At 56.7% G+C, this 27,912-nt stretch overlaps 3 protein-coding genes, 1 long non-coding RNA gene and 1 pseudogene across 12 annotated transcripts; 2 read left to right on the forward strand and 3 right to left on the reverse strand.

The window, feature by feature from the left end:
- Nucleotides 1-8,097, reverse strand: fibcd1a (fibrinogen C domain containing 1a). The gene is made up of 9 exons (XM_086030489.1): nucleotides 7,516-8,097; nucleotides 7,169-7,247; nucleotides 4,867-4,979; nucleotides 3,591-3,963; nucleotides 3,277-3,394; nucleotides 3,060-3,196; nucleotides 2,657-2,753; nucleotides 673-852; nucleotides 1-553 (listed from the first exon to the last, which is right to left on the reverse strand). Exons 2-9 carry the CDS (start codon nucleotides 7,244-7,246, stop codon nucleotides 294-296), a joined length of 1,356 nt encoding a protein of 451 aa, XP_085886615.1. The 5' UTR covers nucleotide 7,247; nucleotides 7,516-8,097; the 3' UTR covers nucleotides 1-293.
- On the forward strand, nucleotides 6,527-18,800 carry LOC147146707 (regulator of G protein signaling 3-like). 4 transcript variants are annotated; one of them, XM_086030473.1, is made up of 17 exons: nucleotides 8,146-9,920; nucleotides 11,790-11,871; nucleotides 12,354-12,459; nucleotides 12,587-12,683; nucleotides 13,627-13,893; nucleotides 14,149-14,188; nucleotides 14,265-14,485; nucleotides 14,572-14,655; nucleotides 14,967-15,078; nucleotides 15,177-15,346; nucleotides 15,844-15,967; nucleotides 16,152-16,345; nucleotides 16,424-16,467; nucleotides 17,306-17,398; nucleotides 17,712-17,773; nucleotides 17,855-18,021; nucleotides 18,133-18,800. In XM_086030473.1, the coding sequence occupies exons 1-17, from the start codon at nucleotides 9,306-9,308 to the stop codon at nucleotides 18,391-18,393; spliced, it is 2,739 nt and encodes a 912-aa protein (XP_085886599.1). In that variant the 5' UTR covers nucleotides 8,146-9,305; the 3' UTR covers nucleotides 18,394-18,800. The 4 variants fall into 4 exon arrangements, 3 of the variants coding, with proteins under 3 accessions (XP_085886599.1, XP_085886600.1, XP_085886601.1); XM_086030475.1 differs by lacking the exon at nucleotides 8,146-9,920 and adding an exon at nucleotides 10,164-10,350; XM_086030474.1 differs by lacking the exons at nucleotides 14,967-15,078; nucleotides 15,177-15,346 and having other exon boundaries at nucleotides 8,150-9,920.
- LOC147146708 (uncharacterized) lies at nucleotides 11,676-15,746 on the reverse strand. Of its 3 annotated transcripts, none has more exons than XR_015086797.1 (3): nucleotides 13,536-15,746; nucleotides 12,631-12,741; nucleotides 11,676-12,267 (listed from the first exon to the last, which is right to left on the reverse strand). It is a non-coding gene; the product is annotated as an uncharacterized LOC147146708 (long non-coding RNA). The 3 variants fall into 3 exon arrangements; XR_015086796.1 differs by having other exon boundaries at nucleotides 11,676-12,426; XR_015086795.1 differs by having other exon boundaries at nucleotides 11,676-12,470.
- LOC147146709 (myosin light chain 4 pseudogene) lies at nucleotides 18,515-22,594 on the reverse strand (annotated as a pseudogene).
- On the forward strand, nucleotides 20,841-27,812 carry LOC147146710 (transcription termination factor 1-like). 4 transcript variants are annotated; one of them, XM_086030481.1, is made up of 11 exons: nucleotides 20,842-21,226; nucleotides 22,040-22,721; nucleotides 23,077-23,201; nucleotides 23,805-23,990; nucleotides 24,134-24,209; nucleotides 25,146-25,270; nucleotides 25,431-25,635; nucleotides 25,731-25,817; nucleotides 26,593-26,653; nucleotides 26,736-26,821; nucleotides 26,931-27,812. In XM_086030481.1, exons 2-11 carry the CDS (start codon nucleotides 22,081-22,083, stop codon nucleotides 27,097-27,099), a joined length of 1,761 nt encoding a protein of 586 aa, XP_085886607.1. In that variant the 5' UTR covers nucleotides 20,842-21,226; nucleotides 22,040-22,080; the 3' UTR covers nucleotides 27,100-27,812. The 4 variants fall into 4 exon arrangements, with proteins under 4 accessions (XP_085886608.1, XP_085886607.1, XP_085886606.1 ...); XM_086030480.1 differs by having other exon boundaries at nucleotides 20,846-21,322; nucleotides 26,593-26,658; XM_086030479.1 differs by having other exon boundaries at nucleotides 20,848-21,226; nucleotides 26,593-26,658.
- The last annotated feature ends 100 nt before the right edge of the window (nucleotides 27,813-27,912 follow it).

A 27,912-nucleotide genomic window follows, 5' to 3' on the forward strand; every position in this document is an offset into this window, starting at 1 on the left:
TGCAGACGAGAGTTTCACCCCCCCAAAAAGTCTTTAATGACAAATCATTCAGCACGCGAACAACTTCTTAGGTTGTCTGTCGAGCAATCCCAAAACCCTTTTGATACAATAACAGGCTTGCAGCTAAGTGAGCAAACGATGAATTCGATGACCCACTTTGCCCGGAAGCGAAAGGGCAGCAGCAGTTTGACTGCTCTAATCTTTCCGAACGCCCGAAGTGATGTCAACGCTGTTGATATCGCACCCAATGGGGAAAGCGCACCGTTTGTCGTCCCCGCGAGGGCTGCAAAAGGTCAGTTGGGCTTGGGCGCAGGCCGTATCTTCATTTCGGTGAATCTTAGCGAGTACTGCCAGCCGGTCCAGCTGGACCACTCCACGCCGTCGGCGTAAGAGGCGTGGCCTCCTCCCAGGTACTGCCCGTTCAGGTTGGACGTGTGACAGTTGCGGTACCACCAAGCGCCCTGGTAGTAGGTGGCGCAGTTGTTCTCCGACTGGTCCCGGTCGCGGTCTTTGGTGGTGAACTGCATCCCGGAATGCTTCAGGAGAGAATCGCCTGCAGGGCACACAAAGGCTCTTTTGTCTGGGCGCGGGGGCGGGGGGGCTTTTTCCGGCGTCCGCCGCCCGCTCTCCGGGCTTAGCCGGTGAGGCGGCGGCGCCGTTCGGAGTTGCTACCTGCGGTTCCCGAGTAGCGCTCCACGGCCAGCGGGTAGCCGTCCTCCTCGGGGTTGACCGAGTCGCGGCCCACCGAGAATTCGCCGTAGTGAGCGAAGGCCGTGGCGTTGTCAAAGTCGGCCATGTCGATTCGCAACTCGTAGCCGCCCGATCGCGTCAGAGCGTAGATCCTCTGCAGCCCTGCAAAGACGCCATCGGGCACGTGGATGCGACCGAGTGTCACTGACGCAAATGCGCGCCTTTTCGACAAACCCATCGGCAGAGCTGGGCATTTGACTGAAAATTCCCGGTCCGTTCGCGGCTCACAGCCGGGCTACCCTTCCGCCGTCCTTTTTGTCCAGCCGGAAAAATAGTCATCGCCTAGAGGCCGGTCCGCCTATGATTTTCATCGGGTTTCCGTTTGCGTTTCCCACTACCAACCTGGACCGACTCCCACTCGCGTCTTCTTTTAGCACCTTCCAGGATCTTTTTGCAGCTTTATGTACCTTTAAGGACCCGGGAAGCCTTGCCGCATTTAAAGGAGACGCATTGAGTCCGGCTCTTTTGTGATTTACGATGCGTTGTGTACCCCTGGCATTTTTTGCTGGCATGTTCTGAATCTGCACTATTTTGATATAACTTCTGTGGTCGTTCTTGCTGTTATATGTGCAATTTGTTCAATAAAGCATTCAAAGAAAAAATGTAGACCAACCATCTCAGGGGGAAAAAGTCACTTCCTCTCGCCTGTTCCCTCACTCAAATGTGTCCCCCGAGCAACAGCAACTTAATCGCACAACGCTATTGTTCCGGAAACCTCGCCGCGGCCGGACTCGATGCTTCTCCTCTTAGCACCTTTAAGAACCTTTTTGGGTCTTTGAGGACCTGGGAAGCCTGGCCGCATTTAAAGGAGACGCATTTACTCCAGCCCTCAGTCTGGTAAGATGAAGTCACTTCCTCTCGCCTGTTCCCGCACTCAAATGTGTCCCCCGAGCAACAGCAACTTAATCGCACAACGCTATTGTTCCGGAAACCTGGCCTCACCGCCAAAACAGACGGATAAAAATGGGCTTCCCGCTATGCTTCGTCCCACAATCGCGTGAAGCTTCTCGTTTATGGCTCAGAAAACGGGCGGCCGTCACAGGCGGCTAGACGGGCCGGCCCGGCCCGGCCCGGCCCGTCACGTCAACGCAATGCCCAGCTCGGCCGATGGGCTCCAAAGGCCGCAAGACAGAGCTCGCCGCGCGGCCCCAAGTGTAGCCTTTTCTCGCCGCGCGGCCCCAAGTGTAGCCTTTTCTCGCCGCGCGGCCCCAAGTGTAGCCTTTTCGGATCGCACGCTGCACAATTGAAGCGCTAAGTCAATATGCCGATCGCTTCTCATTCTCACGCGATGACTGAGAAATACTTGGACCGCAAAGGCGCAAGTGTGTGTGTGTGTGTGTGTGTGTGTGTGTAGTGCAAGCGGTAAACGCGTTGGAAAGCTCAAAGAGTAAAAAGAGAGCTCACTGGTGGGCCGGCCACTTTCCCAATTTTGGCTTCATCCAGAGTCTCCCTGAAATCGGAATTGGCCGCCTGCTGGAGTCCAACTCATTTTGTCTCGTCCGGCCGGCGAGTTTGAGTGGGGGGGAAAGGAAGCGTCGATAGTCCGCTCGACCGTTGCTCAGGCTGCACAAGGCTGACGCGGGGCACATGTGCGCGCGCCGTAGGCCCGACGACCGCCGCCTCTTTTCATACATTAGCCAATCACGCACACGGTCCGGCCCGCCTTCTTCTTTGCAGTCGCTCTGCTTCGGTCTTCTTTTTCCAGCACAGGTCGCTTTGGCAAGCAGCTCATTTGGGCATGGTCGCCAACAACCTGGCTGCCGGCAAACCGCACCCCAACAGAAGAACAAATCTGAAACTGTCCCGCTCACACCTGCGCAAATGGAAGGCTTCGACCTTGCGCTGGCTCAAACGTGAGGGGCAAAATGGGCAAGCGGTCTGCAGTGCGCGTGTGTGTATTTCAGACCTAGCCAGTGCTCTCCTGTTGATGTTCCAAAGCCGTCTCGATACGCATTCCAACCACGAAAGAAATTGACAGAGCCGTCCAGTCTTCTTTGGATCACCTGCACGCGCGCGCACACACACACACACACACACACGCGCGCACACACACACGCACACACACACACACACACACACACACACACACACGCGCGCGCACACACACACACACACACAAACGTCAGCCTGACAGCTTGAGGTGTGATGTTTGCCCATTAAGCAAATTAGCACGATTAGCGCATTAGCGCCGACGTGCGCTGAGGTGACTGGCTAATGAGCTCACAGCTTCCTGAGAGCGTCAAGCTTCACGAACGCATCTCAACTAAAACTTCATTGTGGGGATTTTTTGGGGGCGGTCTAGCACATACGGTCCAGCCTCCCGCGTCGGTGCTCAAGTCGCAGTAAACCATGAAGCCGTCGGGGCGGTGGACGGGAAAGATGGAATAGACGCCATCTCGGGAATGTCCTGCCGCCATGACCTCGCTGCAGTCTCTGGGCGCCAGAGCTGGAGGAAACAAAATGGCGCCAAGACGTGTGCGTCAGAGACCACAAACGCAACGCGCGTCAAAGACGGCGCCGGCCTACCTTGGCCTTTGTCCCGGTGACGTCTACCCAGACTCTCTGTCTCCCTCTGCAGGCTGGACAGAGAATCCGTCAAAGCCGAGCTGAGCTTGAGGACCCCCGCGTGCTCGTCCGACAGCGCCTGCTCGCGAATACCAAACACGTCCACGGTTGAGGCGCACCTCGTGATCGGGAACGTTCGAACGTACCCACGTCCTCGCCAGTCCAAGTATTTCGACTTGGCAGGCCCCCGCACGAGAGAGCAAAGAGATCTTTGCAAAAAGCCAGGCGGCGGCCGGCCAGGGACGACGAGCGAGCTAACCCGTAGCCGTCCTCACCTGGGCGATGCGGTTCTGCTGGCTCTGCAGGCGCTCCAGTCTCTGCTCCAGGACCCCCTGGCCGCTTTTCAGGGCCTGGGCGTCCCGCCGGAGGTCGCCCGCGTGGCCCGCGGCCACCCGCAGCTCCTCGGCCAGCGCGTGGACGCCGCCCGGCTCCCGCCAGTCGGCGCCGGCGGCGGCACGCGCGCTCAGCGCCCGCAGGAGCGAGGCGTGCAGCGCCTCCCAGCGCTCCAAGTGGCGGGCGGGCTCGGGGCAGTTGGGGTCCAGGAAGATGCTGATGGGCTGGCCGTCACCCGCCTGCGACACCGTCACCAGGGCGCCCGACTCCTTGGGATGGGTGGAGATGACGGGCGAAGAGGACGATGCCCGGTCCCTGCGAGCGGACGGACGCGTCGATCACGATTGCTCATCTTGCCGCTCGCGAATGACTGAATGAAAGATGGACCGGCGGGCTGCGCTACGCTTTGGAATGCGGCCGGACCAGTTGCCCTTCTTTCACCCCGGCCGACCAATCCCCCCCCAAACTGACGCTCACATTTGCCGGGGACAATTCAGAGCGGTGATTCTGAAACGCTCGACGAGGAGCGGCGGCCAAATAAACCCGGAAGGGCTGCGAGTGGCGGAGGCCAGCGCTGCCGAAATGGAGCCGGGCTCCAAGAGTCCCAAACGTTCCTGACCACAACACGCGGCCCACTCCCGCGCGTGGATACGGCCCCAGTCGGAACCGAGCAGCAAAACCGTCGCTTGCCGTGGACCCAAAATGGCGTCACAGACGCCGGGCGGGCTCAGTTCGCAATATGACACGATCAAACGAGAAAACTGCTGAACCGTTATTGGTCGGTCGCTGAGCCGGCAAAATGGCCGCCCCAGAAAGTATGCTCTTAACCAAAAAGCTATCAAAACACTGAATATCCCTCAACCTATATGGGGGTAAACTCTTATTCCCCGGGCATATTATTGTTTGGTTTTTTAGTTGTTGAACATTGGTGTTTTGTTCGTTCATTGCGCTGTTACAGCTGCCTGTAAGGACTACTATTTGTGGGATTTACAAATGTTAACAAGGTGAATTCAATCAACCAATCCATCAATCAATCAATCAATCAATCAATCAAAAAGCACATTCCCGCCAGTAAAAAAACCCCAAACAAACAAAAGGCCCGAAATGGCCGCCCCCTCCGACGGACAGTGACGGCTGCGTTTTGCTGCCGCATTCCAATAGCATAAAAAGGTGGCACACCGTTGACTTCATGAAGGAAAGCATTGCGTGCGCGTGCACCTGTCGATGAAGGGCAGAGGGTAGTTCTTGACGTAGAGGATGGTGACCGTTGCCGTGACGAAGGCCACCAGCACCGCCAGCAGGACCGCCCGCAAAAGGAAGCTGCAGCATTTCTGAGCACACAGAGCGACAAAGGTTTGCAAAGTACGCGCCAGCCGGCCGGCCGGCCAGCCGGCCAGCCGGCCAGCCGGCCAGCCGGCCAGCCAGCCAGCGCTCCGTCCCGACCGCCGGCCAGCCAGCCAGCCAGCCAGCCGGCCAGCCAGCCAGCGCTCCGTCCCGACCGCCGGCCAGCCAATCGCGGCACACACACACACAAAGCGAGCACTGAGGAACATTCGCAGATTTGATCGGAAAGCCGTTGGACACGTTTGCCGGCACTGGTGGAGACCTTCAACCGTTTGTCATCCTTCCAGTTGGACTGACTTTTAGGGGCGGGGGGGCGGATGGGGGGGCGGGGCTCTATGGCCGCCCGCCCAATGCCGCACGGGTTGCCTCGCCTCCTCTCACTAACCGCTCGGTGCGGTTAGTGAGCTAGCTACCCCTACGCCCCAGGAAAGCATCTTCCCTTCGGCTAGTCTGCCGGCGTGGCCCAATAGTGGTCTTGAGGAAAAGGGTCTTTTTTGCTCAGCAGGACGTAGATTTGCCAGTCATCCGCATAGCAGTGGAAGGAAACGTCAAGTTTTCGAAGGATGGAACCCAGGGGCAGCAAACACAATGAGAACAGCAAGGGCCTCAAAATAGAACCTGGCAGAACACCATATGACATATGGACAGAAACGGACGGCCGTTTTGAGGACGGGGGAAGAGAAGTCTTTGAAAGAGGACGGGCTAAGCAAGGGCGGACGCGGGTTTTGGGCCATCCCTCCGATCGCCCCTAACCGGGTCAAGTAGCAACTGACGTGTTGTGTCGGGTTCTTTCCAAAAGCAAGATCGCCGCTCCCTCCTGCCATACCACGCAGCCGCCTTAATCAACTGCGCGCGCAACACCGTAGAGTCCTTTTGGGGTTCTTTTTCATGTGCGTTCCCTGCAGTAGCATTGCACTCACAGGCATAGTCTGCCCTCTGGTGGTTCAACACTGGTGGTAAGAGCACGGATTAAGAAGCCGGATAGCAATTTTGTTTTGTTGACTAACTGTTAACATTTGGTACATCCCTTTGCGTGCCAAGTATGTCCTTAAAATTCTCTCCGCAGCGCCAGTCGTTCTGCGGCTAGCGCCGGCGTACACGTAAAGCCGCGACGCAGAAGTGGAAGTCTTTCGTTCTGCTCCCAAACTAACATTTTGCAACAGTTATTCGATTGTGAAATAACCCATGAAAAACGGCTAACTTCTCGCGTTATAACGCACACGTTTGGCAATTGCGTCGTACGGCAATCTGAAATATTCTGCCGATGTCCCCCGGCGGGCCCTGTAGTCTGGCGACCGACGGTGGCGGCGTCGACCGCTCAAGGCTCTCGCGGTCGACACGTCGACGGTTGTAATCAATTCAATCCACTGGCGAAAGAGGGAGGCCCGATGACGGAGGAGTGCCCGGCTCGCAGACGGAGCGGCAAAGTCGGCTGACGCGGCCGCCCGCGGTGGCGTCCGTTTTCCCGAGCGGCAGTAGCCTGTTGCCATTGATGGACAGCTGACAGTGGGCGGGGCTTGCCCGCACGCATTCCGCCAACAAGAGCGGGGAGAAGGACTTCAAGCGTCAGCATTTTCAAGCCCGATTTGTTTGCCGCGGCCCTTTCGGGCAAATCCCGTGCACTCGGCAGCCTTGTCAAGAAGAGGCTTGGCTGCGCTAGGACGCGTTTGGCGGGACGTTTGTTTGACGGCTGTCCCGGTGTCTTCTTCCGCAGGCATTCTGGCGGTCAAGTCGCTACGGCGACAGCTGCTCAAGATTACAAGCGCCTTGACCGCAGATTAAGACCAGTGAGGGCTTAATTTGCCGGCGAGGCCACTTCCACATTGGAATCCGGCCGGTCGGATCTTTGGCATCTTTTTGGATCGTGCCTTTTGTCGTTTGCGCTCCTCCGAGCTGCTGTTCGGTTCCAGCGCGCCTCGCGGGAGCAACAGCGACGCCGCTCTCGTTGGGATGACTGGGCGTCTTCACCTCCGTGCCTTGTTTTGGCCACGGGCTGTCATCGCCGACCGGCCGCCAGACGCGTGCGAGTCCATCCTGAGACCAGTCCCGAGATGAAGCCTGGGATGGCCGTCCCGAAAAGCACCGCTGTCACATATAGTCACCGTCTCTTCCCTTCTCTCTCTCCCTTTGTCTCTGTGCAAAACCAGCAGTGCAAGGTGCCGCACGCCCGTCGTACCTTGCGCCCGTTGGCCGGTTTGCCGTCCAGCTCCGAGCTGCTGTTGTTCATCACGGTCCAGCTGTCGTTTAGCATCATCCTGAAACGAACAAAGAGCAAAAGAAAAAGGAAATGGAAGGAAAGCCAAAGCTGCAAGTGGCGGCAACGTGACAGAGGGCCGATCAAGATTTCAGCAAGCGGCTTGAACGGCGGGTGGGAAGGTTTGAACAAAACGCTGACTCGTATTTCATCCGATTCTCCCCAAAACCTTGCTCGAGGTCTTCTTTCCTCAACGTCAAACTTTGCTTTGACTTCTTTCCTTGCTTTCTTCCTCACTCATGAAGAATAGTCACGACGAATTGACTTACTTGTCTTGTCCGCCTTGACGATGATGATCGACCTGCCCCGCCGCCTGCTGCAAAGTGTCACATCGTCATGACGACAGACGCTGAGACAGAGGGCGAGAGAACGCCACTTCCAAGTCAATCTGCTCGGATTAGCTCTCAATCTGCGCGGATTGACTTGAGGCGGCGGATTAACAAGTGCGATGTGTCACCCTGCGCACTTAAATCAGGTCACGCACGCACGCGCACACACACATGCACACAGCCATCATCATCGCCGATCCATCAAACGCAGAGCTGGCCATCGGTCTACAAACCCAGCGGCCGTCGTTCGTCGGCCGTCAGCGGCGCGGCTCCCCTGCCGTCGGCCGTCATTCGCCTTTTTTAGTCGTAGCCACCTCTAGGCCGGTCCGCCTCTACTTTGAACCGGCCGTCCCTTGGCAATTCTGACTAAAGCTCGGCCACATTTGAAACGAAACCAAAGGCTGGCCACGTGTAAGTCTCACTGCGGCACGGGAGCCTCCATGGACTAAAGGCGTCTTCAGTCTCCTCTCAGGACCCTGAGCTGCAAGCCTGGGCCCAAAGGGAAGCATCTGTTGCAGGGATTGCGGTATCGGCCCCCCCCCCCCCCCCCCCCCCCGCAATGGGACGCCCCCGGCGGCAGGAGGGCGCGGCCCGAAGTCAGAATGAGGAAATCCAGGCAGGCTTGAACGCACGCCACCGTCTCGCGTCTCTCTCCACACCAACGGCCGAAGCCCCGCCGCCAAAATTAGACCCGTGGCGCACCGCCGGCCAATGAAACGAAGGGGCTTCCGACCGCGCTTAGTCCGTCTGTTTGACAACTTTTCCCGCCAGCAAAACGGGCGTCGCGTCGTCAAGCGCGACGACTGTCACGCTCGCTCACCATTGCCACAAAGACTAATCCTGATCATCTTGAATCGGAATCGCAATTGGCATGAAGAAGACCTTTATTCCCTCATCTTATACATTTGGTTTGGTCCAAGGGCAACTTACTTACACTTATTTGTCTTTGTACTTTTTACGTTTTCTTCTTCTGTAGCCCAAAACAAACGATCGTTTCAATCATCGTCATTTCAATAATAATCGTGTTCATATTGTTATCATCATGGAGCCGCCCTCTTCAAAGCCACCCATTCAACTTGTCCTTGTTAGCGCAACAAGTCGCCAAGGCGCGCGAGGCATTTTTCAGTGCCGCTGGGGCTGATGATCGCTTTTAAGCAAGAACAAAAAAAAAGGCTCAAATAAAGCAGAAGGCGCTGTAGCAAACGGCTGGCTGCTAGCTACTTGTGCTCTCTCGCAGGAGGTCGTGCACAAGTCAGTTGAGTTAGGAACCTGGTCACAGAACCAGTTAAGGCACCGCTGGATATCAACACACACACACACATACACGTACACACATGTCCTGTACGCGCACACACACCCCCACGCGCACACGCACACAGACGGTAAAGTGCAGTGATAGAAATAGATTTGAAGTGCTGAGTGCTCCAAAGAGTCCCCACGGTCGCCATGGGGACCACAAGCTGCTCGGGAACCATGTGACCCTCAGCACACCTCTGTCCTATTGAACACACACACACACACACACACACAGCGCCTCCCACTCGTGACATCCCATCATGATAAGATGTGAAAGCGCTCAGCGGTGAGCAAGAAGAAGAAGAAGAGGAAGGTTGGCTCCGGTTGCCGGCGTCGCCGTCACAAGACGAGGGGCGGCAGAGCTCACATTGCGGCCTCGACCATCGTGTGTCACTGTCATCAGGGCAACTTTCCCGGCAGCGGCGGCGGCGGCCATGTTTTGGAAGCACGCCACCTGGTCGTGGCGCAATGAGCGCGGCGGCGACTGTCACCGCCGTGACCATCGCGATCACCACCGGGATTGCCACGATTGCGACGACGCTTGTTTGCTGGCCGCAGAAATGGCCACCACCGCCACCCCCGACTCCGCTGCCACTCCTCCAGGCCCGAAGCGCTTCACTGAGTCGCCGGCGGCAACCGCACGACTGTCCGTACTGGGAGAGTCCGGACCGGGAGAGTCCGGACCGGGAGAGTCCGGCCCAGACGCCGACCGGGATGCCAAATGGGACGGCAACTGGGATGCAAACCGGGACGCCGAGCGGTACGCCAAACGGAATGCCGCTCCGGATGCCGAGCGGGATGCCAAAGGGGACGGCAACTGGGTCGCAAACCGGGACGCCGACCCAAACGCCAAACGGGACGGCAATTGGGACGCGAACCGGGACGCCGACTGGAGCGGCAACCGAGACGCCGACCGGGACGCCGACCGGGACGCCGACCGGGACGCAAAGCGGGACGCCGACCGAAACGCCGAACGGGATGGCAATTGGGACGCAAACCAGGATGCCAACTGGAGCGCCAACCGAGACGCCAAGCGAGTCACACTGACGGTGAGTTTGAACTCTGCTCATTTAGGAAGCGGCACTCTTCTTGTAAAGTGCACGGGCGGTGCAGTCAAGGGCATTGTGAGAAACCTAAGCGGGCCAGCTAGCTAGCTAGCTAGCTACATGTTATTGTGGGAAAGTCCAGCTCCTAAAATTCAGGAAGTGTGTGTGTGTCTTATCGAAGGGACACACCGTGACGGCGTGTTTCCTGCCATTATTCTGCCGTCCGCACGCACGCACACTTGCAGCCGCGGTGGGCTTTGCGTCGGCGCCGGACCTCGGAGCCGGCGCTACTTTTCCAACGGACTGCGCGCAGCGGGTTTAGATGCGAAGGCGGTCCGGGGCGGGAGCGGCTGCTTGCGGGTGAGGAGCGGCGGGCGTCATGCACAGCATCTCCCGCCTGTGTCACTCGTGCATCGGACAGAACCTGCCTCAGGTCGGTAGTGGCGGCTGCGGCTTTGATGCACTTGTTCAATCTTTCATGCCCCGCAACACAAGCACTCACGCTGCGAGTGAGCGAGCGAGAGACGCCGTTATAAAAAATGCACACGCATAAAAAGCGCATGCTTTTTCCACACGACCACGCGCGGGTCACTCGAGTCTTTGGAAAGGAAGTCGCGATGCTCGGCAAAATGTTGATATCGGTCAGACGTTCCAGTTGGATTCCATCCGCGGTCGAGCACAGCTTGTCCAAGCTGTGCAATTCGTCCAAAGTCAATGACGGTGGCGATGACCATACGCTCCACCACTACAAAGTGGGCATGCTCGTCAAAAAAACATTATTAATATGCATTTATGGCCAACGCGCTGGCAATTGGTTTCCACCAGCAAATCCGACTGGAATCGATACAGAAAATGTTGTAAGAACTCATTTGATCCATTTTGTTTGGTCCAAAAGAAAGTTACATTTATTTGTCTCCGTATCGTTTGCATTGAAACATTGTCTTGTTTTGTAGCAAAAAAAAACCCAAGAAGAAGTGACGGTTTGAATCGCGGTGATTTGGATGCGTGTTCTTTTCGGACTGGAGCAGCCCTAGTTGAAGCTGAGCAAAGATGCTTTTGGGTTGGCGCAAGAGTCCGTCGTCCGCCGTCCTCCCGCCGCCGCCGCTACTGCTGCTGCTGCTGCTGCTGCTGCTGCCTGGGGTGCCCCTGCCCACTTTTGTGTGATTTTCCCTTGACAAACGTTTGCTGGCTCAGGCGTCCTTCCTCCAGAAGATGAAATTCCCACACCCGGCTTGAGTGCAAAAGCCACGGTCGTCCCGGCCCGCAGCTGAGGCCGTCTCTGCGGAACAACGCAAACAGCGCAAAGAATCTGCTCGGCGAAAGGTCGCGCGGCGGCGGGTGGGCGGGGCCCGCCCGGGAGTTTTAATTGCGTGTGTCAAGCTGACAACTTTCATGACCGCGGCCCGACTCGCTCGTCATGGAAACGCCGACGGTCGAGACGAGATCCTCGTAAGAAACACATTTAGGCGTCTTAGGGCATTGGCAATAACGGCGTTGACGTGCCGCCAATATTCGGGTGAAGGTCAAAATTCCGCTGTGGGAAACGTCGGCAATGAGAGCATTACTCCCGCATGCGTGGCCAAAGCCATCAATTGGAATGTCCCCATTCAAACGCCGACGCACGGACAACGTCGTGACGCAAATAGACGAGGGACGGAGCCGTGTTTTCTTCCGGGAGCGATACGATATTTGGAGCCGATATTCATTTTCAGCAAAAGGAAAAATATCGGTGTCAAAATGAAAACTATTCACTTTGTTGAAACCTCTTCAGGCATACCTTTATTGAACAATTTTTCCGATTTTTTTTTCATTTTAATTTGTTAGAAGTAACGATCTTGACGTCGATGGCGCCGATGTGCTCTGCGTCTCCAGGTCAGCGTCATCCGAGGACAAGACGGCTTCGGATTCACCATCTGCTGCGACAGTCCCGTGCGGGTTCAGTCCGTCGACGCCGGTGAGACCTCCTCCCTTTGCCAACAAAAGCCCCCCGCCGCCCCCCACCACCACCACCAACATCTTTTGACCACAAGTCCTCCAAACTTTAACAACAAATCCTCCAACTTTTCACACTCACTTGGGAAGTAACTTCATTGGAGGATGGCATCGAATAAAAATAGAACTTATGGTCGCTGTTAGAGGAACAATGAAAATCAGTTGGGCATCTCACAATATACAGCCTTGTGGCATCATATTAAACCAGCGACACACTTATTCAGGGAGGGGCGGGCTGAGGACACCCCCCTGAGGTGTCCCCGTGTTGAGGATGAGAGTGCAGGAGGTATCGTTTCCCATCGTGACATCCTGGGGTCTGTTGCTGCGGAAGTCCAGTCTCAAGATGTCACAGTCAAAGCTGCAAAGTAGATTGAACGTCAACATTTTGAAGGGCCGCCACTTGTGCCGGTTTCACGCTTTCTCATGGCTTGTCCTCGGCCGTAGGTGGTCCGGCTCATCGCTCGGGCCTCCGCCCAGGCGACGCTGTTTTGCAGCTCAACGGACTTCCCGTGGAGATCTGGAAGTGTGGAGCGCTGGCTCATGCCATCAGGTGACTCCTTGCTTCCACACCAACACGGATTGGTGTTGGCCGTGCGCAATAAGAATGTGTGTGTGTGTGTGTGTGTGCGCGCGTGCGTGCGTGTGCGCGTGCGTGCGCGTGCGTCCTCCTGTTTCAGGAGTTGTCCCTGTCGAATCGTCCTGGTGGTGTGGAGAGGCTCACCTGAGGTCAGGACGTGCTGTGAGACTTTGCTCCGCCCACCAGGAGCCAGCAAGGTGGGTCACATGATCAGGACGTCATCATGTTGTGACAATCAGCCCCTCGCCATCTCCTCTGCGCGTGCGTGACAATCGAGATGGGGAAAAAAAAGGGAGAGGTAACAAGTGTGACAGTACAAAGGTGTACGCCTGACTGGAAGCCTTCAAGCTTGTGATCGGGTTGCGACATTGTGTCAGGGGTAAAGTTCGTGAAAAAAATAAAAATAAACAATAGAAAAAGAAGAGAAAAACTAAAAACTTTGACGGCCAAAAAATATGTGTTAAGCGCGCGCCTGCTGATGACGTCACGCCTCAGAACATATTTCTGTCATATATTGTCTTGATTTAAGCAGTATTTCAGATTAGCGTGACGAGTATGTAGGCTTTTCTTGTTCTTCACGAGGGACAGTACATGCACATATGATTTCAGAAAAATGGCAAGAAGTGGAGAAGAATTATTCAATGTTGCCTCATGAATGTGGAATTGACCCAAACGTCAAATAATCATCATCATAAATAAAGTACATCACTGCTACGTTTGCGAGGCGGCTCCAACGTCACTTCCGCTTGTGCCGCTGGGCAAAACAACGTGCCATTTGTTCGGCAGCGTTGGGCTAAGGCAGCGACTGAACACCAACGTGTGTCATTCTCATGCGCCGTAGCAGGCGTGGGGCAAAACGTCAGTCAAAACACAATTCAACTTGACTGTCGTGTCCCAGCAGAGGGCGCTCGCCTCCGTGGAAGGAGTAGCGAAGCGCATAGAGTAGAGTCGACGACAACAACAACAGCTTTCTAGAAATGGTCCAAAGGGTTACAAATGGCTTTGTACGTTGCTTCACAATAGTTGGTAGCCGAGGAGAGTCCCGTTACCCATAATGCACTGGAGCCACTCGTGTTTTGGAGCGATCCATCAGCCCTCGCTGACTTTTTGTGCGCTTTCAATGGCGCTCGCTCTTCACAGAGCACCGAGCTGCTGCACCGGCCCGCCCACACTCAAGATGGCCGCCGCGGACGCGATCGCGGCTCTGTGGCGTCGTCCGGTCTGGGGGTTCTGGGCTCTCTGTGGAGGGATCGCAAGGAGGAGGAAGGAGAAGGAGAAGAAGAAGAAGAAGCAGCAGCAGCAGCAGCAGCAGCAGCACCTTGCAGCTCCACCCTCAAGGGCACCTGTGTGACATCATCAAACGGTGACAATTACATCATCCTGTCCCCTGTGACACCACGAGAGCAGGTGAGTCTGAGGGGCGGGGCTAGTCTGCTAGTTACAGGGCGCCGTTCCCTGCTGGAAGTTTAGCCCGGCAGCACAGCTCAGGCGTCAGAGCGCCGCAGAGCGTTCGAGCGCTTTGACTTCAAGTCCCAAGTGGGAGAGCGCCGGACGAGCGAAAGCCCGTTGATGGATGCCGTGCGGCGCCGTGTTTTGCCGTCCCGAAGAAAAGAGTGACGCGTTCCTTGTTTGTTTGTTTGTGTGTGTGTGTCTTCTCCGAAGCTCGTCCATCCCGCATTTGAGGACGGAAGCGCCACGGTTGGTATGTCTGATGTCTCCTGCATCCAATGTACGTGTGTCGCGCACACAAACCTTGACAGTATGGATCCAAATATTAGGGCGCCTGTATCAGACTCACCCCAGACAAGGCGTCGACCTCCTGGACGAGAGCCAAGTTGGCCCGTGGCGGCGAGCGCTCCCCCGCCGGCCGGTGGGCTCGGCTCCCCCCCTGCCGTCCGGCGTCTTCTCCCCCGCGCCGCGCGACCGCCAGGACTACCAGAACTGCACCGTCATCCAATGGCGCGGGCCCAAAACGCTCATCTTCCCCATCTTTGTCGAGGTCAGCGCCGCCGCCGCCGCCGGCAGATCCTTGACCTTTGTGGCCGTTGGCCGTGCCGCTGACGTGCCGATGTCGCCCGCGGACAGCCCGTGGACCTGTGCGACCCCGACAGAACGCTGCTGATGTGCCAGGAAATGCTGCTCCACCGGGCCCGCCAGCTGCCCCGCAAGGTGCCAACTACGTGCCGCTTTGCGCACTCCTGACTGAGCATCCCGAAAAAGGATTCACGCGCACATTCTGCGAACGCGCGCGCGCTCTAGGGATAGGCCGATCGTCGGCCGGGCCCATGTTCAGTGTTTTGATCTGCCTTTGTATAAATATCGTTTCGCGGCCTCCTTGACTACTACTCCTCGGTATCGGTCTGTCTCTAACACGCACACAGAGAGCGTTTTTCATCCCCGCTGCGAAGAAGAGGTCTCTCTGACGTGCACGAGTGAAAGTGAAGTAAGCCGAGTAAGTGTTGACCCGTGTCCCCCGCAAGGTGAGCGTGTTGATCTACAACGACGTGCTACTGCTCAGCAGAGAAGAGCAGGCCGGCCGCTGCCACGTCCTCCAGAGTCCGCTCTACTTGGACGCGCTGCGGCTCCGCGAAGGTGGGACGCGCGCCCGCCGCACGCGCGCGCGCGCACGCCCTTCCGAGAGGGCCGTTGCCATGACCACGCGCATGACCGCGGCGCGCATGTGCTTGCAGCGGCGTCCGCGCCGCGCCACCTCTTCTTCCTGCGGCGCTCCGCCGGCCGCTGGCGGCCCGCCTTCGCTTTGGAGGCCTTCGGCCCGGAGCAAAAGCTTCGGGTCAGCCTCTGTCTCCGCGACAACATGCCGCGGCGCCCGCTTGCCCGGGAGACCGGCCGCTCCCCGCAGGTACTCCCGCCCTCGGCGCCAAACCTTTTCTCACGAACGGGCCGCGTTGCGGTCACGTGGTGCGCCGCGAGGGGAGCCGCCTTTCTCGCCAAGCACGTGAGGCATCTGTCCGCGCGAGTCACAAGCAGCCACGATCAAGCGAGACATGGCAGAGGTACAAGCAGAGGTGGGCGTTTGACTCCAGCTTGCCGGCGGCTTTGTCGCCAACCGCCTGCAGCCGGCCCACGCGGCCGTCGAGCCGCCTTTTTGCCGAGCGAAGGGGAAGCGCCGGCGGGCCGCTCCGTCGATCGTGTCCGTCGTCATGTGCTCCCGCTCCATGTCCTTCCTGCCTCACGTCAGTCCCCCTCTTTTCCTGCCCTCTTTTCCTGCCCTCTTTTCCTGCCCTCTTTTCCTGCCCTCTTTTCCTGCCCTCTTTTCCTGCCCTCCTTTCCTCCCCTCCTTTCCTGCCCTCTTTTCCTCCCTCCCCTCTTTTCCTCCCTGCCCCCTTTTCCTCCCAGCTGACGCGCACCCCGGCCCGGTCGCCCTCCGCTCCCCCGTGCCCCCGACCAGCCGCCGGTTCCGTGCGGGAGGAGGAGCGAAGATGGCATCAAGAGGAGTTAAGCTCCGCCTCCAGAGTGGAAGGTCAGCCTCCATCACGACGTCACTTCCTCAAGCTCCTGTCACTTGTCTCCTTGGACTTTTCTCAGCTCAGTGATCGATTCCACTCCGATTAGTTCTCGCCACCATCCCGGATTTCTTCTGGCTTTGCTGATTGCGGAGCGCCGGGTGAGCACAAAATTGAAATGATCCAAACGTTTGCGTTCAGGCCTCAGACGTTGCGCGTCGGAAGGCTCCTTGCGAGCGCGAGCGCGATCGAGCCGCCGGCTCTCGGATAGCGCCGTCCAGCGCCTGGCCCTTGACCCTCGGGCCCGCCCGCCCTCCGCGCAGACCCTCAGGAACCACCTGACCTCAGAGGGGGTCACCCTAAAGAAGACGCTGGCGCTGCTCAGAGGGGCCGAGGTACGCACGCACGCGTTGGCCAGCGCAGAGCGCATGGCAAGCGCACACGCTTGACACAAGTTGTGCTTGACTTTTTAGGATGCTGAACCTGCAGATGACCTCCAGAGGAAAAGCAAGACTTTGTATGTACACACGCACAGACACGAGGCCACGGTTTTCATGGCGCCCCTCATTACACGCACACTTAAAAAAAAAACCAATGTTTTTTTTTGCCATTCTCTAATTGAGCGGTTCCCGACCTTTTTGGGCTTGTGTAGCCCCAAACCTTTTTTGTCATAGCACGAGCAAGCCTGACTCAGCCTCGGCAAAAAAAAGAAGACAACAGAAAGGCAAATCATGTGCTTTCCTTTCCTTATTCTCAACATTTCATTCTTGGGCATGGGCGTCTTTTCAACTCAAACGAAGCCCAAAAACAGAAATATGTTGCCTTGAAAAGAAGTGATGGAAATGAAAGCGGGAAGCAAAATGGAAACGAGGGCCGTCACGGGGACTTATTTGGAATTCTTTTGGAAGATGAATTCTGCATTGCTTTGCATGTGAATCATCGGGCCTGAGACTTAAGATAAGATAAGATAAGAATGCCTTTATTGATCCCACAGTGGGGAAATGTTCATTTCCTGGTCATTTACCGTTTCCAAAAGAATTTGCAGCGCGGGATTGGGCTCGACCCTCCGTCAGTACGGCTGACACGATTGGCGCAAGTGAGCAAATCGCAACTTGGGTTGTTGTCATTATTTCTTTTCTTTATGGAGCTGCCCTCCAAAATGGGAGCGCGACGCTACGGGAGTGGGAGCGGGACGGCGTGGGACGGGATTTCTTCAGATGGATTTGCGATAGTCCGGGACGGGACGGGACGGGATCTTGCCTGTGAATGGAAGCGGGATGGGACGGGAGTGAAAATGTGTCACGCGCGCGCGCGCGCGCGCGCAGGAGTTAATTGTGTTGTGGTTGTCGCGGTAGCGGCGGGGAGCTGCGCAGTGGTCTCGGGTTCCCGTGCAGACGCCAGCGTTGGGTCCAAAGTGACAGTTTGGAGCGAGCTCTCAGCAACAGCAGGTTTGTTCCTCCAAGGTGACTTTTGCATTTCTTCCGTGCGGCGGGGCGGGGCGGGGCGGGACGGCGGCGCTCGTTGCCGGAGTCGCGCCGGCGCTCGAGCGATGCCTCCAATCGGTTGATTTCTACAGTGACCGAGAGGCTTGGATTAGGGATGGACCGATTATCCTCAGGACGGATTATCAGCGCCGGCGTTCGGCATTTTGACCGGCCTTTTTTCAGGAATCGCCGCTAAAAAGAGCGTCCAGCCAGCGTGGCGCTCACAGCTTTGTCGCGGTTGTCTGTCTTTTTGACCTTCGTCCCTGTGCTCCGGCAGGCCGAGCGCCGGGGAGGTGCTGACGTGGGCCGACAGTCTGGAGGCTCTCTTGGCCAACCAGTGTAAGTCCCGCGTTCGGGGGGGGCGGCGTTTCGAAGCGAGGGAAGGGCCCGCCTTATTCCGCCTTTACTCTCACGGGTCAGACGGCCGGGCCGTATTCCGCCACTTCCTGAGGTCGGAGCGCGGTGAGGACAATCTGGACTTCTGGTTGGCTGTGGAGAAATTCAAGGAGACACGCCCCCCCGGCAAGATGGAAGACGTCGCCCACCAAATCTACCGAGAGTTCGTCTCGTGCGGCGCGGCCAGACAGGTAGACGAGGGCGTTTTGGAGACGCCTCCCGCTCACGGCCAGACAGGTAGACGAGGGCGTTTTGGAGACGCCTCCCGCTCACGTGACGCCGCGCGTCCGTCCGTCCCGCAGGTGCACGTGGACCGGGACGTCCGCGAGCTGACCCGGCGCAGCCTGCGTCTGGCCGTGGGGAGCGGCTCCTTCCGGCTGGCGCAGGATCGCGTCTTCGGCCTGATGGAGGCCGACAGCTACCCGCGATTCCTCGGCTCCCGCCTCTACGGCCGGCTGGCCGATCGGGCCGGGGGCCGAGCGCCTTCTGCCCGGGGGCCGGAGGGTCTCATCGCCTCGCCGTATTTTGTCACGCCCGTCCCATCGGATATGAAGTTTCTTTGAAAAAGCTTCTTCTTGATCTCGAAGTTGGCCATTGCTCAAAGACGCGATTCCGATCGTCCCTTCCCGAAGGTTCTTCTTCATCCAAGGTCTGGCGCTCTGCTTGCTCAAACACGTTTTGAGCTTTTGGGAGGACGGCGTCACGTGGGAGGACCAGACGCCGGCGTCACGCGGCGCCTTTTGTGTGTGACAAGACCACGGAGCAAAGACCAATAAAAGACACAGAGCAAGGAGAATGCCGTCTTTATTTTGGAGCCTTGACACCTTTCATTCTTTCAACTAGAGATAGGCCGATTGGCTCTTTTTCAGGGCCGATACCCAATAGTCAAGGAGGTCGATACCCCGTATTCGCGCTCCGCCAAAAGGAATACATCATCATCAAGAATTTCAAATAAAATGAAAAGCCTTGACTTTGTCGGAACGTCTTTTAGCGTTTTAGTTTATTGAACGGTTGTTGAAATTTGCACGATGTTGATTTTTACTGTTGAATCCATATTAGACATTTTGAAGAAGATACATCTTTGTTGAACAATTCAAAGAAAGCTCAGGGGGCTCCCGGCGTCATCAGCACCTCTTCACCGAATTAAAGGTTAAATGAAAACTTGGACAATAGCGCCGCATAGTTTTCGACTGCAAAAGGAAGCGCTCCAAACTTTGTCAGCGACAGAACTGCGCCGCCTTCATCCGGCCATGATGTGTTTGACAAAGTCCGTGTAGTTGACGTGGCCGTTGGCGTCCTCCTGGCCGGCCATGAGCCGGTCCACCTCGTCTTCGGTCATCTTCTCGCCCAGGGTGGAGAGGACGTGGCGCAGCTCGGCCCCCATGACGGTGCCGTTGCCCTCCTTGTCGAAGACGCGCAGGCCCTCCACGAAGTCCTCAAAGTGTCCGCCGCCGTCCTTGGCGCCGGCCACGTGCTGCAGCATGGGCAGGAAGGCGCGGAAGTCCAGCAGCTGGACGTGCATCTCCTCGGCCTTGGGCCGGCCCAGCAGCTTCAGGACGTCGTCGTTGGTGGGGTTGTGGCCCAGCGCTCGCATCACGTCGCCGCATTGCGCGTACGTGATCTTCATCTCGCCCGCCGGCGTCTCGTCGAACAGCGTGAAGGCGTCGCGGAACTCGTCCAGCCGCTCGGCGCTGAACTCCACCGCCGCGCCCTTCGGGTCCACCTCGCACGCTTTGGCCGGGGCTTCGGCGGCTTTGGGCGCCGGCGCCGCGGCCCCCTCGTCCTTCTTGGCCTCTGCCGCCTTCTTGGCCTCTGCGGGCTTCTTGGCTTCCACTTTCTTGGGGGCCATGTTGGCAAGTGGCGGGCAAGGGACGCACCATCTTCTTATAGGCCGTGGGGGCCCAACCGCCGTGACCAAAGATGGACAGCGAGTGCAATGGAAACACTCGGGCCAGATAACGCGTGACCTTGATAACCCTTCAGGCTGATAAACATGCGTACACACACACGCGTCAACCTTGAAATAAACGTGTGCGTGTGCGTGCGCGTGTCCGTCCGGTGGAGATTATGTGAGTGAACGAGTCATTGCTGGAATGTGTCCTTGTAGGGCGGTTTGGAGCGGGGGCGGGGTGGGGCCGGCTTGCGGATGAGGATGCGGATGCTCCTAAGTGCAAACTTGGATGGGCGATTCCAAGCTGGCGTCACAAGTCGAGATGGCGTCAAGTCGGTGAAAACAAACTCGGCTCGTTGAAAAGCATTCAACTTTGATTCTTTGGATTTGAAAATGTGATAAAATATCGTTTGACCACCGTAACAATCTGCCTGCACAGGCAGTCCCGCTCTCTTCACTCTTTTTACCCACTTTCTCTGACGTTCAAGGTCCACACAGTAATTGAGGTGTCACCTATTTCAGATACGTCCCGTTTTATTGTGAGACGCCTCAGAGGGAGTGCCTATGCGGAAGCTCGTGAGAAACAAAGAGACGCGAATAACGATGGCCCAGCTGCTCTAAATGCGTCGCTCTCCATCAGTCGTCAATTCGGTAAAAAAGAAAAGTCCAACAGATGCCATCCATTACCGGAACCGATTTGATGAAGATGGGGAAATGGGTCTGCCTGCCTGCCTGCCTGCCTGCCTGCCTGCCTGCCTGCCTGCCTGCCTGCCTGCCTGCCTGCCTGCCTGCCTGCCTGCCTGACCGCCTGACCGCCTGCCTGCCTGCCTGCCTGACTGCCTGACTGCCTGCCTGACCGCCTGCCTGACTGCCTGACTGCCTGCCTGACTGCCTGACTGCCTGACCGCCTGACTGCCTGACCGCCTGACTGCCTGACCGCCTGACTGCCTGACTGCCTGACCGCCTGCCTGCCTGCCTGCCTGCCTGCCTGCCTGCCTGACAGCCTGACAGCTCGCCCGCCCGCCCGCCTGCCTCGTCCAAAGTACAGCCTTGCCCTGACCAATATGGCGGCTACGTTGTCTTTCAACGTTGTGTCGCGGATTTTATAGTATTACTATTTTTCTTTTTCTTGTATGCTGTTTCAACCGTTCAATTTTGTTGATCAATGTGTCGTAATTGTTTGCATGTGAAATTTCTGAAAAAAAATTCAACCAAAAAAAAAAAGACAACCTTGTGTCGCGGATGACGCAAAGCGCTTCTGCAAACAGGAAGCAGTCGACGCCGAGACCCGGAAGCACAAAGTAGTCGTCGGACAAGCCGCCCCGTAGTAACCACGCGCTCACAACAAACGGGAAAGTTTTCTCTCCGAGCGTCGTACGGCGCCCAACTTGAGCTTTTTCCGCGTTGGCACCCACCCAATTTGACGGGGCTCGTTTGCTGCGTCGAGAGCCAGGCCAGCCTGTCGACTCGGTCGTCGAAAGTTCAGGTCGCCAGCTGCATTTCAGGTCGGCTTCGTCATTGACCTTTTCGCCTTCTGGACGGGCAAATCGGCGCTGTTGTTAGAAGTGCGGCTTCTTTCGTCTCAGACAGCTGGCTCAGTTGTAAGGCCCCTCCTTTCTCAGCAGCACTTCCGAACACTCAATCGCGCCACATGACTGTAATGCATTCGATTTTGGAGTTAGCCAGTCCGCACCGCACGCAGCCAGTTGCTCCAAAATGCCGCTGCTCGCCTCCTAAGTGGAGCTCGCAAGACGGAGCGCGTGAGCCCAATTCTGGCCCCCCTTTACTAAGCGGAGCCTCAGAGGGGATCGAGCCTTCCTTCTCTGTTGCCGGCCCTTCCCGCCGGAGTGAGCTTCCATTGAATGTTAGGCAAGGTGGCCATTTTGAGAAGCCGCCCGAAGACACATTTCTATTCTTTGGCTTTTGAGCCGACGCGAGGCTGACGTTGTTCTGCTCTTTTCGGTGTCTACTGTACATAGTCATTTGTGTTTGAACGTATTGCTTTCACTTGTTATACATTTGCGAGTTTGTTGTTGTAATGCAAAGTGTTTTGTCACGGCTGCAGCTGCTCTGAAATGCGCTATATAAATCAAGTTTCATCTTGTATTGTCAGATGTGACCCTTTAAAGTAGCTTGGGTGTTTTCCGTCGTTGAGTTTGTGTGCACTTTTCCATGCTGTCACATAGGCATTTATGAATTTTTAAAACAATATATCTGATATCTGTAACCCTTAATACATAATGTCTCCGCCACGCGTGCAATTCATATAATGGTAAATGAACAGTAAGAAATTGATATGATTCCTTTCCCTCCCACAGAGGAAGAAGACCGAAGGCAAGAGAACCGCTCTCGTGGATCAATGGAGGCAGCGATGGCCTTGCGCGGCCTGACACCTTTTGCCCGGGCGGAGCAAAAGAGACGCTCAGCAGTTCCCAGCCCTCTCGACATCGCCACGCCCGACGTGAAGAGGAAGACGACGCCGAAGAAGAAGAAAAGTGCCCAAGACGACCGCGGCCTTCACAAAAGGGAGAAGAAAAGGGAACGGGAAGACGAAAACTTTCTTGATGCCGGTGGCGGCGCAGAGGAGGAGGAGGAGGAGAAGAAGAAGAAGAAGAAGAAGAAGAAAGTGCAAGCAGAAGATGGCCACTGTGTTCTTCCTGCTGACGTGCAGAAGACGAAGGATGAAAAGGCGCTTGGCGCTGACGGCGCCGCCGACACACACAAGACGACAAAAAGAGGCCAAGAACAGGAAGGAAACGTCTCTCCTGCCCAAGTGCGCGAGAAGAAGAAAAGAACAGTGGAAGGAGGAGGAGGAGCTGACATTCTTCCTTCTGGCACGCAAGTCAAGAAGAAGAAGAAGAAGAAAACGCAGCAGCAGCAGCAGGGGGAGGAGGAGGAGGAGGAGGAGGAGGTTACCATGGCAACCGTGCCAATAGAAAAAATGAAGCGTGCGGCCGAGGCGGCGCCGGAGCCAACCGACAAGAGGAACCACCACGACTGGTGAGTTGTGGCCGATTGTAGGCTGGACCTGGGGGGGGCGGGGGGGGGGGGGGGGACCGATTCAATTCAATCTTGTGACATTTTGGAAAGGTCCAGCGTAGACGACGCTATTTATTTGCTGAGGTTTTCTCCGACACGCTGCTGCACTTTTTGTTACAATTTGAAAAGAACGATTGGGAGGGGGAAAAAGGAGTGCTTTTGAGGACGCGTCCGACGCCGCCCGAAACACGGCGCTCGCTTTTGTGGCCGACAGCGGCCAGACAAGTTTGCTCCGGGGCGTGTTTTCGACGCTTTCCGATTAGGGTTCGGCCGTGGCGGCGGTCCGCTCACGCTGTCGCCTGCGTGCGTCTTTCAGGCTGGACGGCGATTTGTTGGCGGAGCTGGAAGAGTTTGTCCCCAACGTGAGGCAGAGGCCGGCGGCGGCTGTCAAGATGCTTCTGCGTTACGACCTGGACCGCTTCCGACGCTTCAAGCAGCAAGGTGGCGCTCGCACGAGCAGTAGGGCCGGCGCTCCACCTTGGAGGAAACACAAACCGTGGTTTGGGCAAGGCTGGCAATGAGGCCGATTCAAACTTTGATCATCGATTTGGGGCTAAAGACCAATGCGAGACGGGAATGTCAGTGTCGGTTCACACGCGCGAGGAAATCACACTTGACTTGATACATTTGCACCTTTTTTCTTAAATGTTAGCATGAGTCATTTGAAACATTTGGTTTGGTCCAAAAGGAACTGTCAAAGAAATTGTCTTTTGACATTTCCACATTTTCCTCTTTTGGACCCCAAAATGAGCGATCGTCCCGATCGTCCTCCTTTCAATAACGCTGATGAATATTTTTTTCATCGTGGAGCAGCCAGTTCAATTCCAATTGAAAAAAGGTCAGTACAGCGGTATTGAAAAAGTAGCCAATAACGGCGAAAATAATGACATTTGAAATGGCAAACAATCATCACATCCCTTGAAGTGGCACGATTGTCCGTGGCTTAGAAAAAGGAAAAAAAAACAAAACGGGGGGGTCAAGTGGGTTCGCTCGTGACATAAAGCTGGCGTCGGCTTTGTTTTCCGTTTGCGTCTTTCCGGGCAGGCGTGTCCATTCGCTGGGGCCGCTTCACCCGGGACGAGAACCGGCGACTGCGAGACAACGTGGCGGACTTCCTGGCCGTGACGGGCATCGCCTCCGCCGACCAGCTTCTCTTCCCGCAGCGCTACGGGGAGCTGGAGGCCGCCATCCGCGCGCTCAGAAAGCGCCATCGCTTCAGGGAAGCCATCGGTGGGGCGCGCGCGCGCACGCACGCACGCACGTCTGCCGCGATGGCCGCCCGCCGATTGGCCGCCCGCCGATTGGCCGCCCGCCGATTGGCCGCCCGCCGATTGGCCGCCCGCTGATTGGCCGCCCCCCTTCCTGTCTTGCAGCCGAGGGGATCGCCAGGCCCAGCAAGCAGATCTTCACCCGGGCTTTGAAGCTGGACAGCATGAACCACATGGGCGAGTGAGCGCAACCCTTGGCACTTGTTCTCCGGAGACGCCTTGACATACGAGTTGAATGTGCTCCCTCGGCCCACTCCCAACGCAAAACAGCTCATCTTTGCCCATTGAACGGCGCGGCCGCTACGAGGATCAAAAGATCCATCCGAGATTCAAAGCCTTTATTTCGGGCTACAAGACAAGAACGTGTTTCGACGTGAAGAAACGAAAGTTCCTTTTGGAGCGAGCCAAATGAAAAATGATTTCCTAGGGACCGAGTGCCCTGGCTATTTCTTTGGCTGAATTGCGCAACGCGGCCTCCCAAAGAAAGCTAAGAAAAATGGAAGCCTCATCATCAAATCAGATGAAAAATTCCTATTCAGTTGGCGCATGGTGCAATTATTTGTAGTTTGCAGCCCCAAAAAGAAAGACTTGACGCAAACAATCGAGAGGCACCGAACGAGAGGCGCTATGAGCAGCTATGAGTCGCGAGCGCTGCCCGGGCACGCCCCCTTGGCCGAGCTCTCCGGACGCGGCCGCACGCGCGGCGGACGGACGGACGGACGGACGGGAGGTTGGCCGACGACTCCCGAGCAATTGACGGACAACAATCGGCCCGTGCAATGCGGACCGCGGCGCCGCCGTCGCAATCACGTCGGAAAGCGAACGACGATCGGGATGCGTTTGCAGCCGAAGCGCGCCGGGAAATCCGAACGCCTTTTTCTTCTTTGACGACAACTCCTTCGATCCATTTGCTTTGTCTAAAAGGAAGACGTTTTCTTATCGCGCGACACGAATGGCCTGCAAAGAAAGGGATGACTTTTGGGGGGGCGGCGAGCGGTTTTGCACGCGGGCTGACTCGTACGTCAAGGCGGCGGCTGCGCGGATGCGACACGCGTGGCCGCGTGCGGCGCTTTCGACGCGTGCGGCGCTTTTGACGCGTGGCCGCGTGCTGTTTGAGGTTCTCGGAGGAGGAGCTGCGTCACCTGGTCAAGCTGCAGAAGCTCCACGGCAACGATTGGATGAGCATCGGCAAGAAGATGGGCCGCAGCAAGTTCGCCTTGCAGAAACGCTTTGCCCACATGGGTAGGTCACCCCAGGCGACCGCTCTTGATTCTGGGGCCGTTCTTGCACCCCTCCGCCAGGAGTCGCGTTTTTGACACCCGAAACTCGCCCAAAGTGGCCGCGTTGGTTGGGCGTGGCCAAAAAATGGGACGTTAATATGTTTTTTGCCCCCCCCCCCCAGCGTCTGGTCGAGGCCTTTGGACGGCGGAGGAGGTGGACAGGCTGAAGGAGGCTGTCAAGGCTCACCTGGAGGTGCTGGCGCAACAGAGCCGGGCGGCTCCCCGGGCCGGCCGCTTGACGCTGCGCCAGCTGTGCGCCCGCTTGCCCTGGACCGACATCAGCCAGCACGTGCGCACCCGATGCTGGACTCAGTGTCGCCTCAAGTGGTCAGTGGGCGGACGCACGCCTTCTTGCGCGCTCGCGCTCACAAAGCTTTGGCGACCGGCGCCAGGAAAAAGTCAGCTTTCTTGTCGCCTTTCAGGTTCAGCATCCTGAAGCTGCGACTGGCCGACAAAGTCCGCAGGAAGAGTCCCGAAGGGCTGAGGACCAGCGTCCAGCTGATCAACACGTAAGATCCACTTGAGCGGTAGACCGATTATCGGCCGGGCGGGATCGTCGGCATTCGGACCGATATCGCCATCGGCCTTTTTCGAAAATCTGACGGCCGATAAAAAATGGAATTGAAAACGGTGCTCGCTTGGAGGAACTGTTGATTTCAATTTTCCGTTGACCCGATAAGAGATTCCACGGACCCCGGGAAGGACTCTGCAGCTTCTGCTTTTTCTTTGAAATCGAAGCAAAGACGCGAAATTGCAACGTAGCTCATTTTGAAACCGGGCTGCTCAGTTATGAAAAAAACCTTCATTATTGTGGTCATAATCATACAAAACAAGAAAATCTCCAAACGTACAAAACAATAGCAAGACACGGTGTCAGTTGGATAAGAAAAGGTGCAAATGTATCAATTCAAGCCTGATTTTCTCGTTTCAGCAAACAGTACGTGAGCTATCGATACGTAATCGTTTTCTGGGTTTTTTACAATGATGCCGATTTTGTAATGGTGCATTGTAACCATCGTCATTGAATTTCCATTGGTTGCCCAGCCCTTTCTTTTCCAAAAATGATCATTGTGAAGAAACGAAGATGATGCAAATGTTATGGGCTCCAAACGTCGGCCTCCCCGACGCCTCATAATCGGCCCTGAGAAAAACCATATGGGTCTATCTCTAATCAAGTGATGGATCGGCGCGGCCAAGGTGTCGCGTGCGCTGCCACGTTGTCCGCGCACAACGTGGCAGCGCTGGTGGCAGACGAAGGAGCCAACCGGGAGTTTGCCGTTGCAGGTTGTACGCCTTGAACATCGAGGACGCCGGGGACATCGATTGGGAGACCGTTTCTACCTTGGTGGGGTGAGTCGCCTGCAAGTTGTGACGGCGGCACAAGATGGGACGTGACGCGACGTGACGCGCCGGTGTCGCTCTTTCAGCGGCGTGACGCCGCTCTGCATGCAGAAGCTTTTCCGGAAACTCAAAGTGGGCAACGTTCCCGACTGGTCTCTGCTTTCGTACGGAGGTGGGTGCGCCGTCCGTCCGTCCCTCCGTCCGTCCCTCCGTCCGTCCGTCCGTCGGTCGGTCCCGCGGCCACTCGCCACGCCAGACCTCTGTGGGTCTCCGCCCCGCAGAGGTCATCGACTTCCTGTGGGAGCGCGTGGCGCCCGCGCTGGAGGAGCAGCTGCGCCGCTACGACAACCAGGAGGGCGAGGAGCAAGCGGAGGAGCAAGCGCCTCCGGACGACTCGTACGATCTGGGCGACATCTTCGCCGAGGGCGGCGGCTTTGTGGAAGTGGATAACACTCAGCCCGGCAGACGGCGATCCGGACGCTGGCTGGAATGTGCGCCCTTAAGCCCGCCCCCTTCCGAGGAGCTCACCCCCAGCGCCGACACGGGCCCCTTTGAATGCGGGCCTCCGAGCCCCGCCTCTCCCTGAGCGAGCCTGCGTTTCCGGTTCTGTTCCGTCGACTGTTTGCAGTGCCGGCATTGCGACGGCGTCCGTCCTTTGCTTTGCTCGCCACGTTGAGGAAACGCGTCCCGTAAGCGGCCGAGCCGGCCGGCCGCCCGCCCGCATGAACGGCAAAATAACAATTCCCACAATTGAACATTGGAATGTGAAAATGGGCCCCATCAAAAGGTTCCGCGCCCGTTTGGTGTTGCTCAGGATTTGGGGCTTTCAAATCGACATGCTCCATTATGACAAAAAGATCAATCATGACTTGGGCATTCATAGAAATCACGAGGAGTCAAACTTCTTTTTTGCTCCAAAACAGGGTTGAATGTAAAATAACTGCAAGTAGGTTCCTTTTGGCCCAAACAAAATTCACAACGTTAGTTCTAAAAAAAAGTGCAAGTCTGATTTCCTTGTGTGTAAACATCAGTGCGGTGGGTAGAAATGCATATCAATAATTGTGTTTTGTTTTTTTTAACCTGATGCCAATTTTGTAACGGTGGAGTGTAATCGTCGTAATCATTGAATTTCGATAAATTGCACATCCCTGCTTTGAAAGGAATTCACTTGACTTGTTTGGCCGTCCGGCGGAGAGCTTTGACGCGTTGTTTTGCGTCCGTCGCGTCAGGTGACAAAAGCGCGTCTTGGAGGCGCTCGCACGA

The sequence above is a fragment of the Filicampus tigris genome, chromosome 5, assembly GCF_054856515.1.
Source record: "Filicampus tigris isolate MCC_2025a chromosome 5, RoL_Ftig_1.0, whole genome shotgun sequence".
Classification (NCBI taxonomy): domain Eukaryota; kingdom Metazoa; phylum Chordata; class Actinopteri; order Syngnathiformes; family Syngnathidae; genus Filicampus; species Filicampus tigris.

Excerpts from the sequence above, each read along its gene's own strand:
- LOC147146710 (XM_086030480.1), top strand. The coding sequence starts at position 22,081 with ATGGAGGCAGCGATGGCCTTGCGCGGCCTGACACCTTTTGCCCGGGCG. Across the intron at positions 24,210-25,145 it reads AGCATGAACCACATGGGCGA|GTTCTCGGAGGAGGAGCTGC; the intron begins GTGAGCGCAACC and ends GTGCTGTTTGAG. Across the intron at positions 25,636-25,730 it reads ACTCAGTGTCGCCTCAAGTG|GTTCAGCATCCTGAAGCTGC; the intron begins GTCAGTGGGCGG and ends GTCGCCTTTCAG.
- fibcd1a (XM_086030489.1), bottom strand. The coding sequence starts at position 7,246 with ATGATGCTAAACGACAGCTGGACCGTGATGAACAACAGCAGCTCGGAG. Across the intron at positions 3,395-3,590 it reads AGCAGAACCGCATCGCCCAG|GCGCTGTCGGACGAGCACGC; the intron begins GTGAGGACGGCT and ends ATTCGCGAGCAG. Across the intron at positions 554-672 it reads GCGCTACTCGGGAACCGCAG|GCGATTCTCTCCTGAAGCAT; the intron begins GTAGCAACTCCG and ends TGTGCCCTGCAG.
- LOC147146707 (XM_086030473.1), top strand. The coding sequence starts at position 9,306 with ATGTTTTGGAAGCACGCCACCTGGTCGTGGCGCAATGAGCGCGGCGGC. Across the intron at positions 16,468-17,305 it reads CAGAGGAAAAGCAAGACTTT|CGGCGGGGAGCTGCGCAGTG; the intron begins GTATGTACACAC and ends TTGTCGCGGTAG. Across the intron at positions 18,022-18,132 it reads CGTGCGGCGCGGCCAGACAG|GTGCACGTGGACCGGGACGT; the intron begins GTAGACGAGGGC and ends TCCGTCCCGCAG.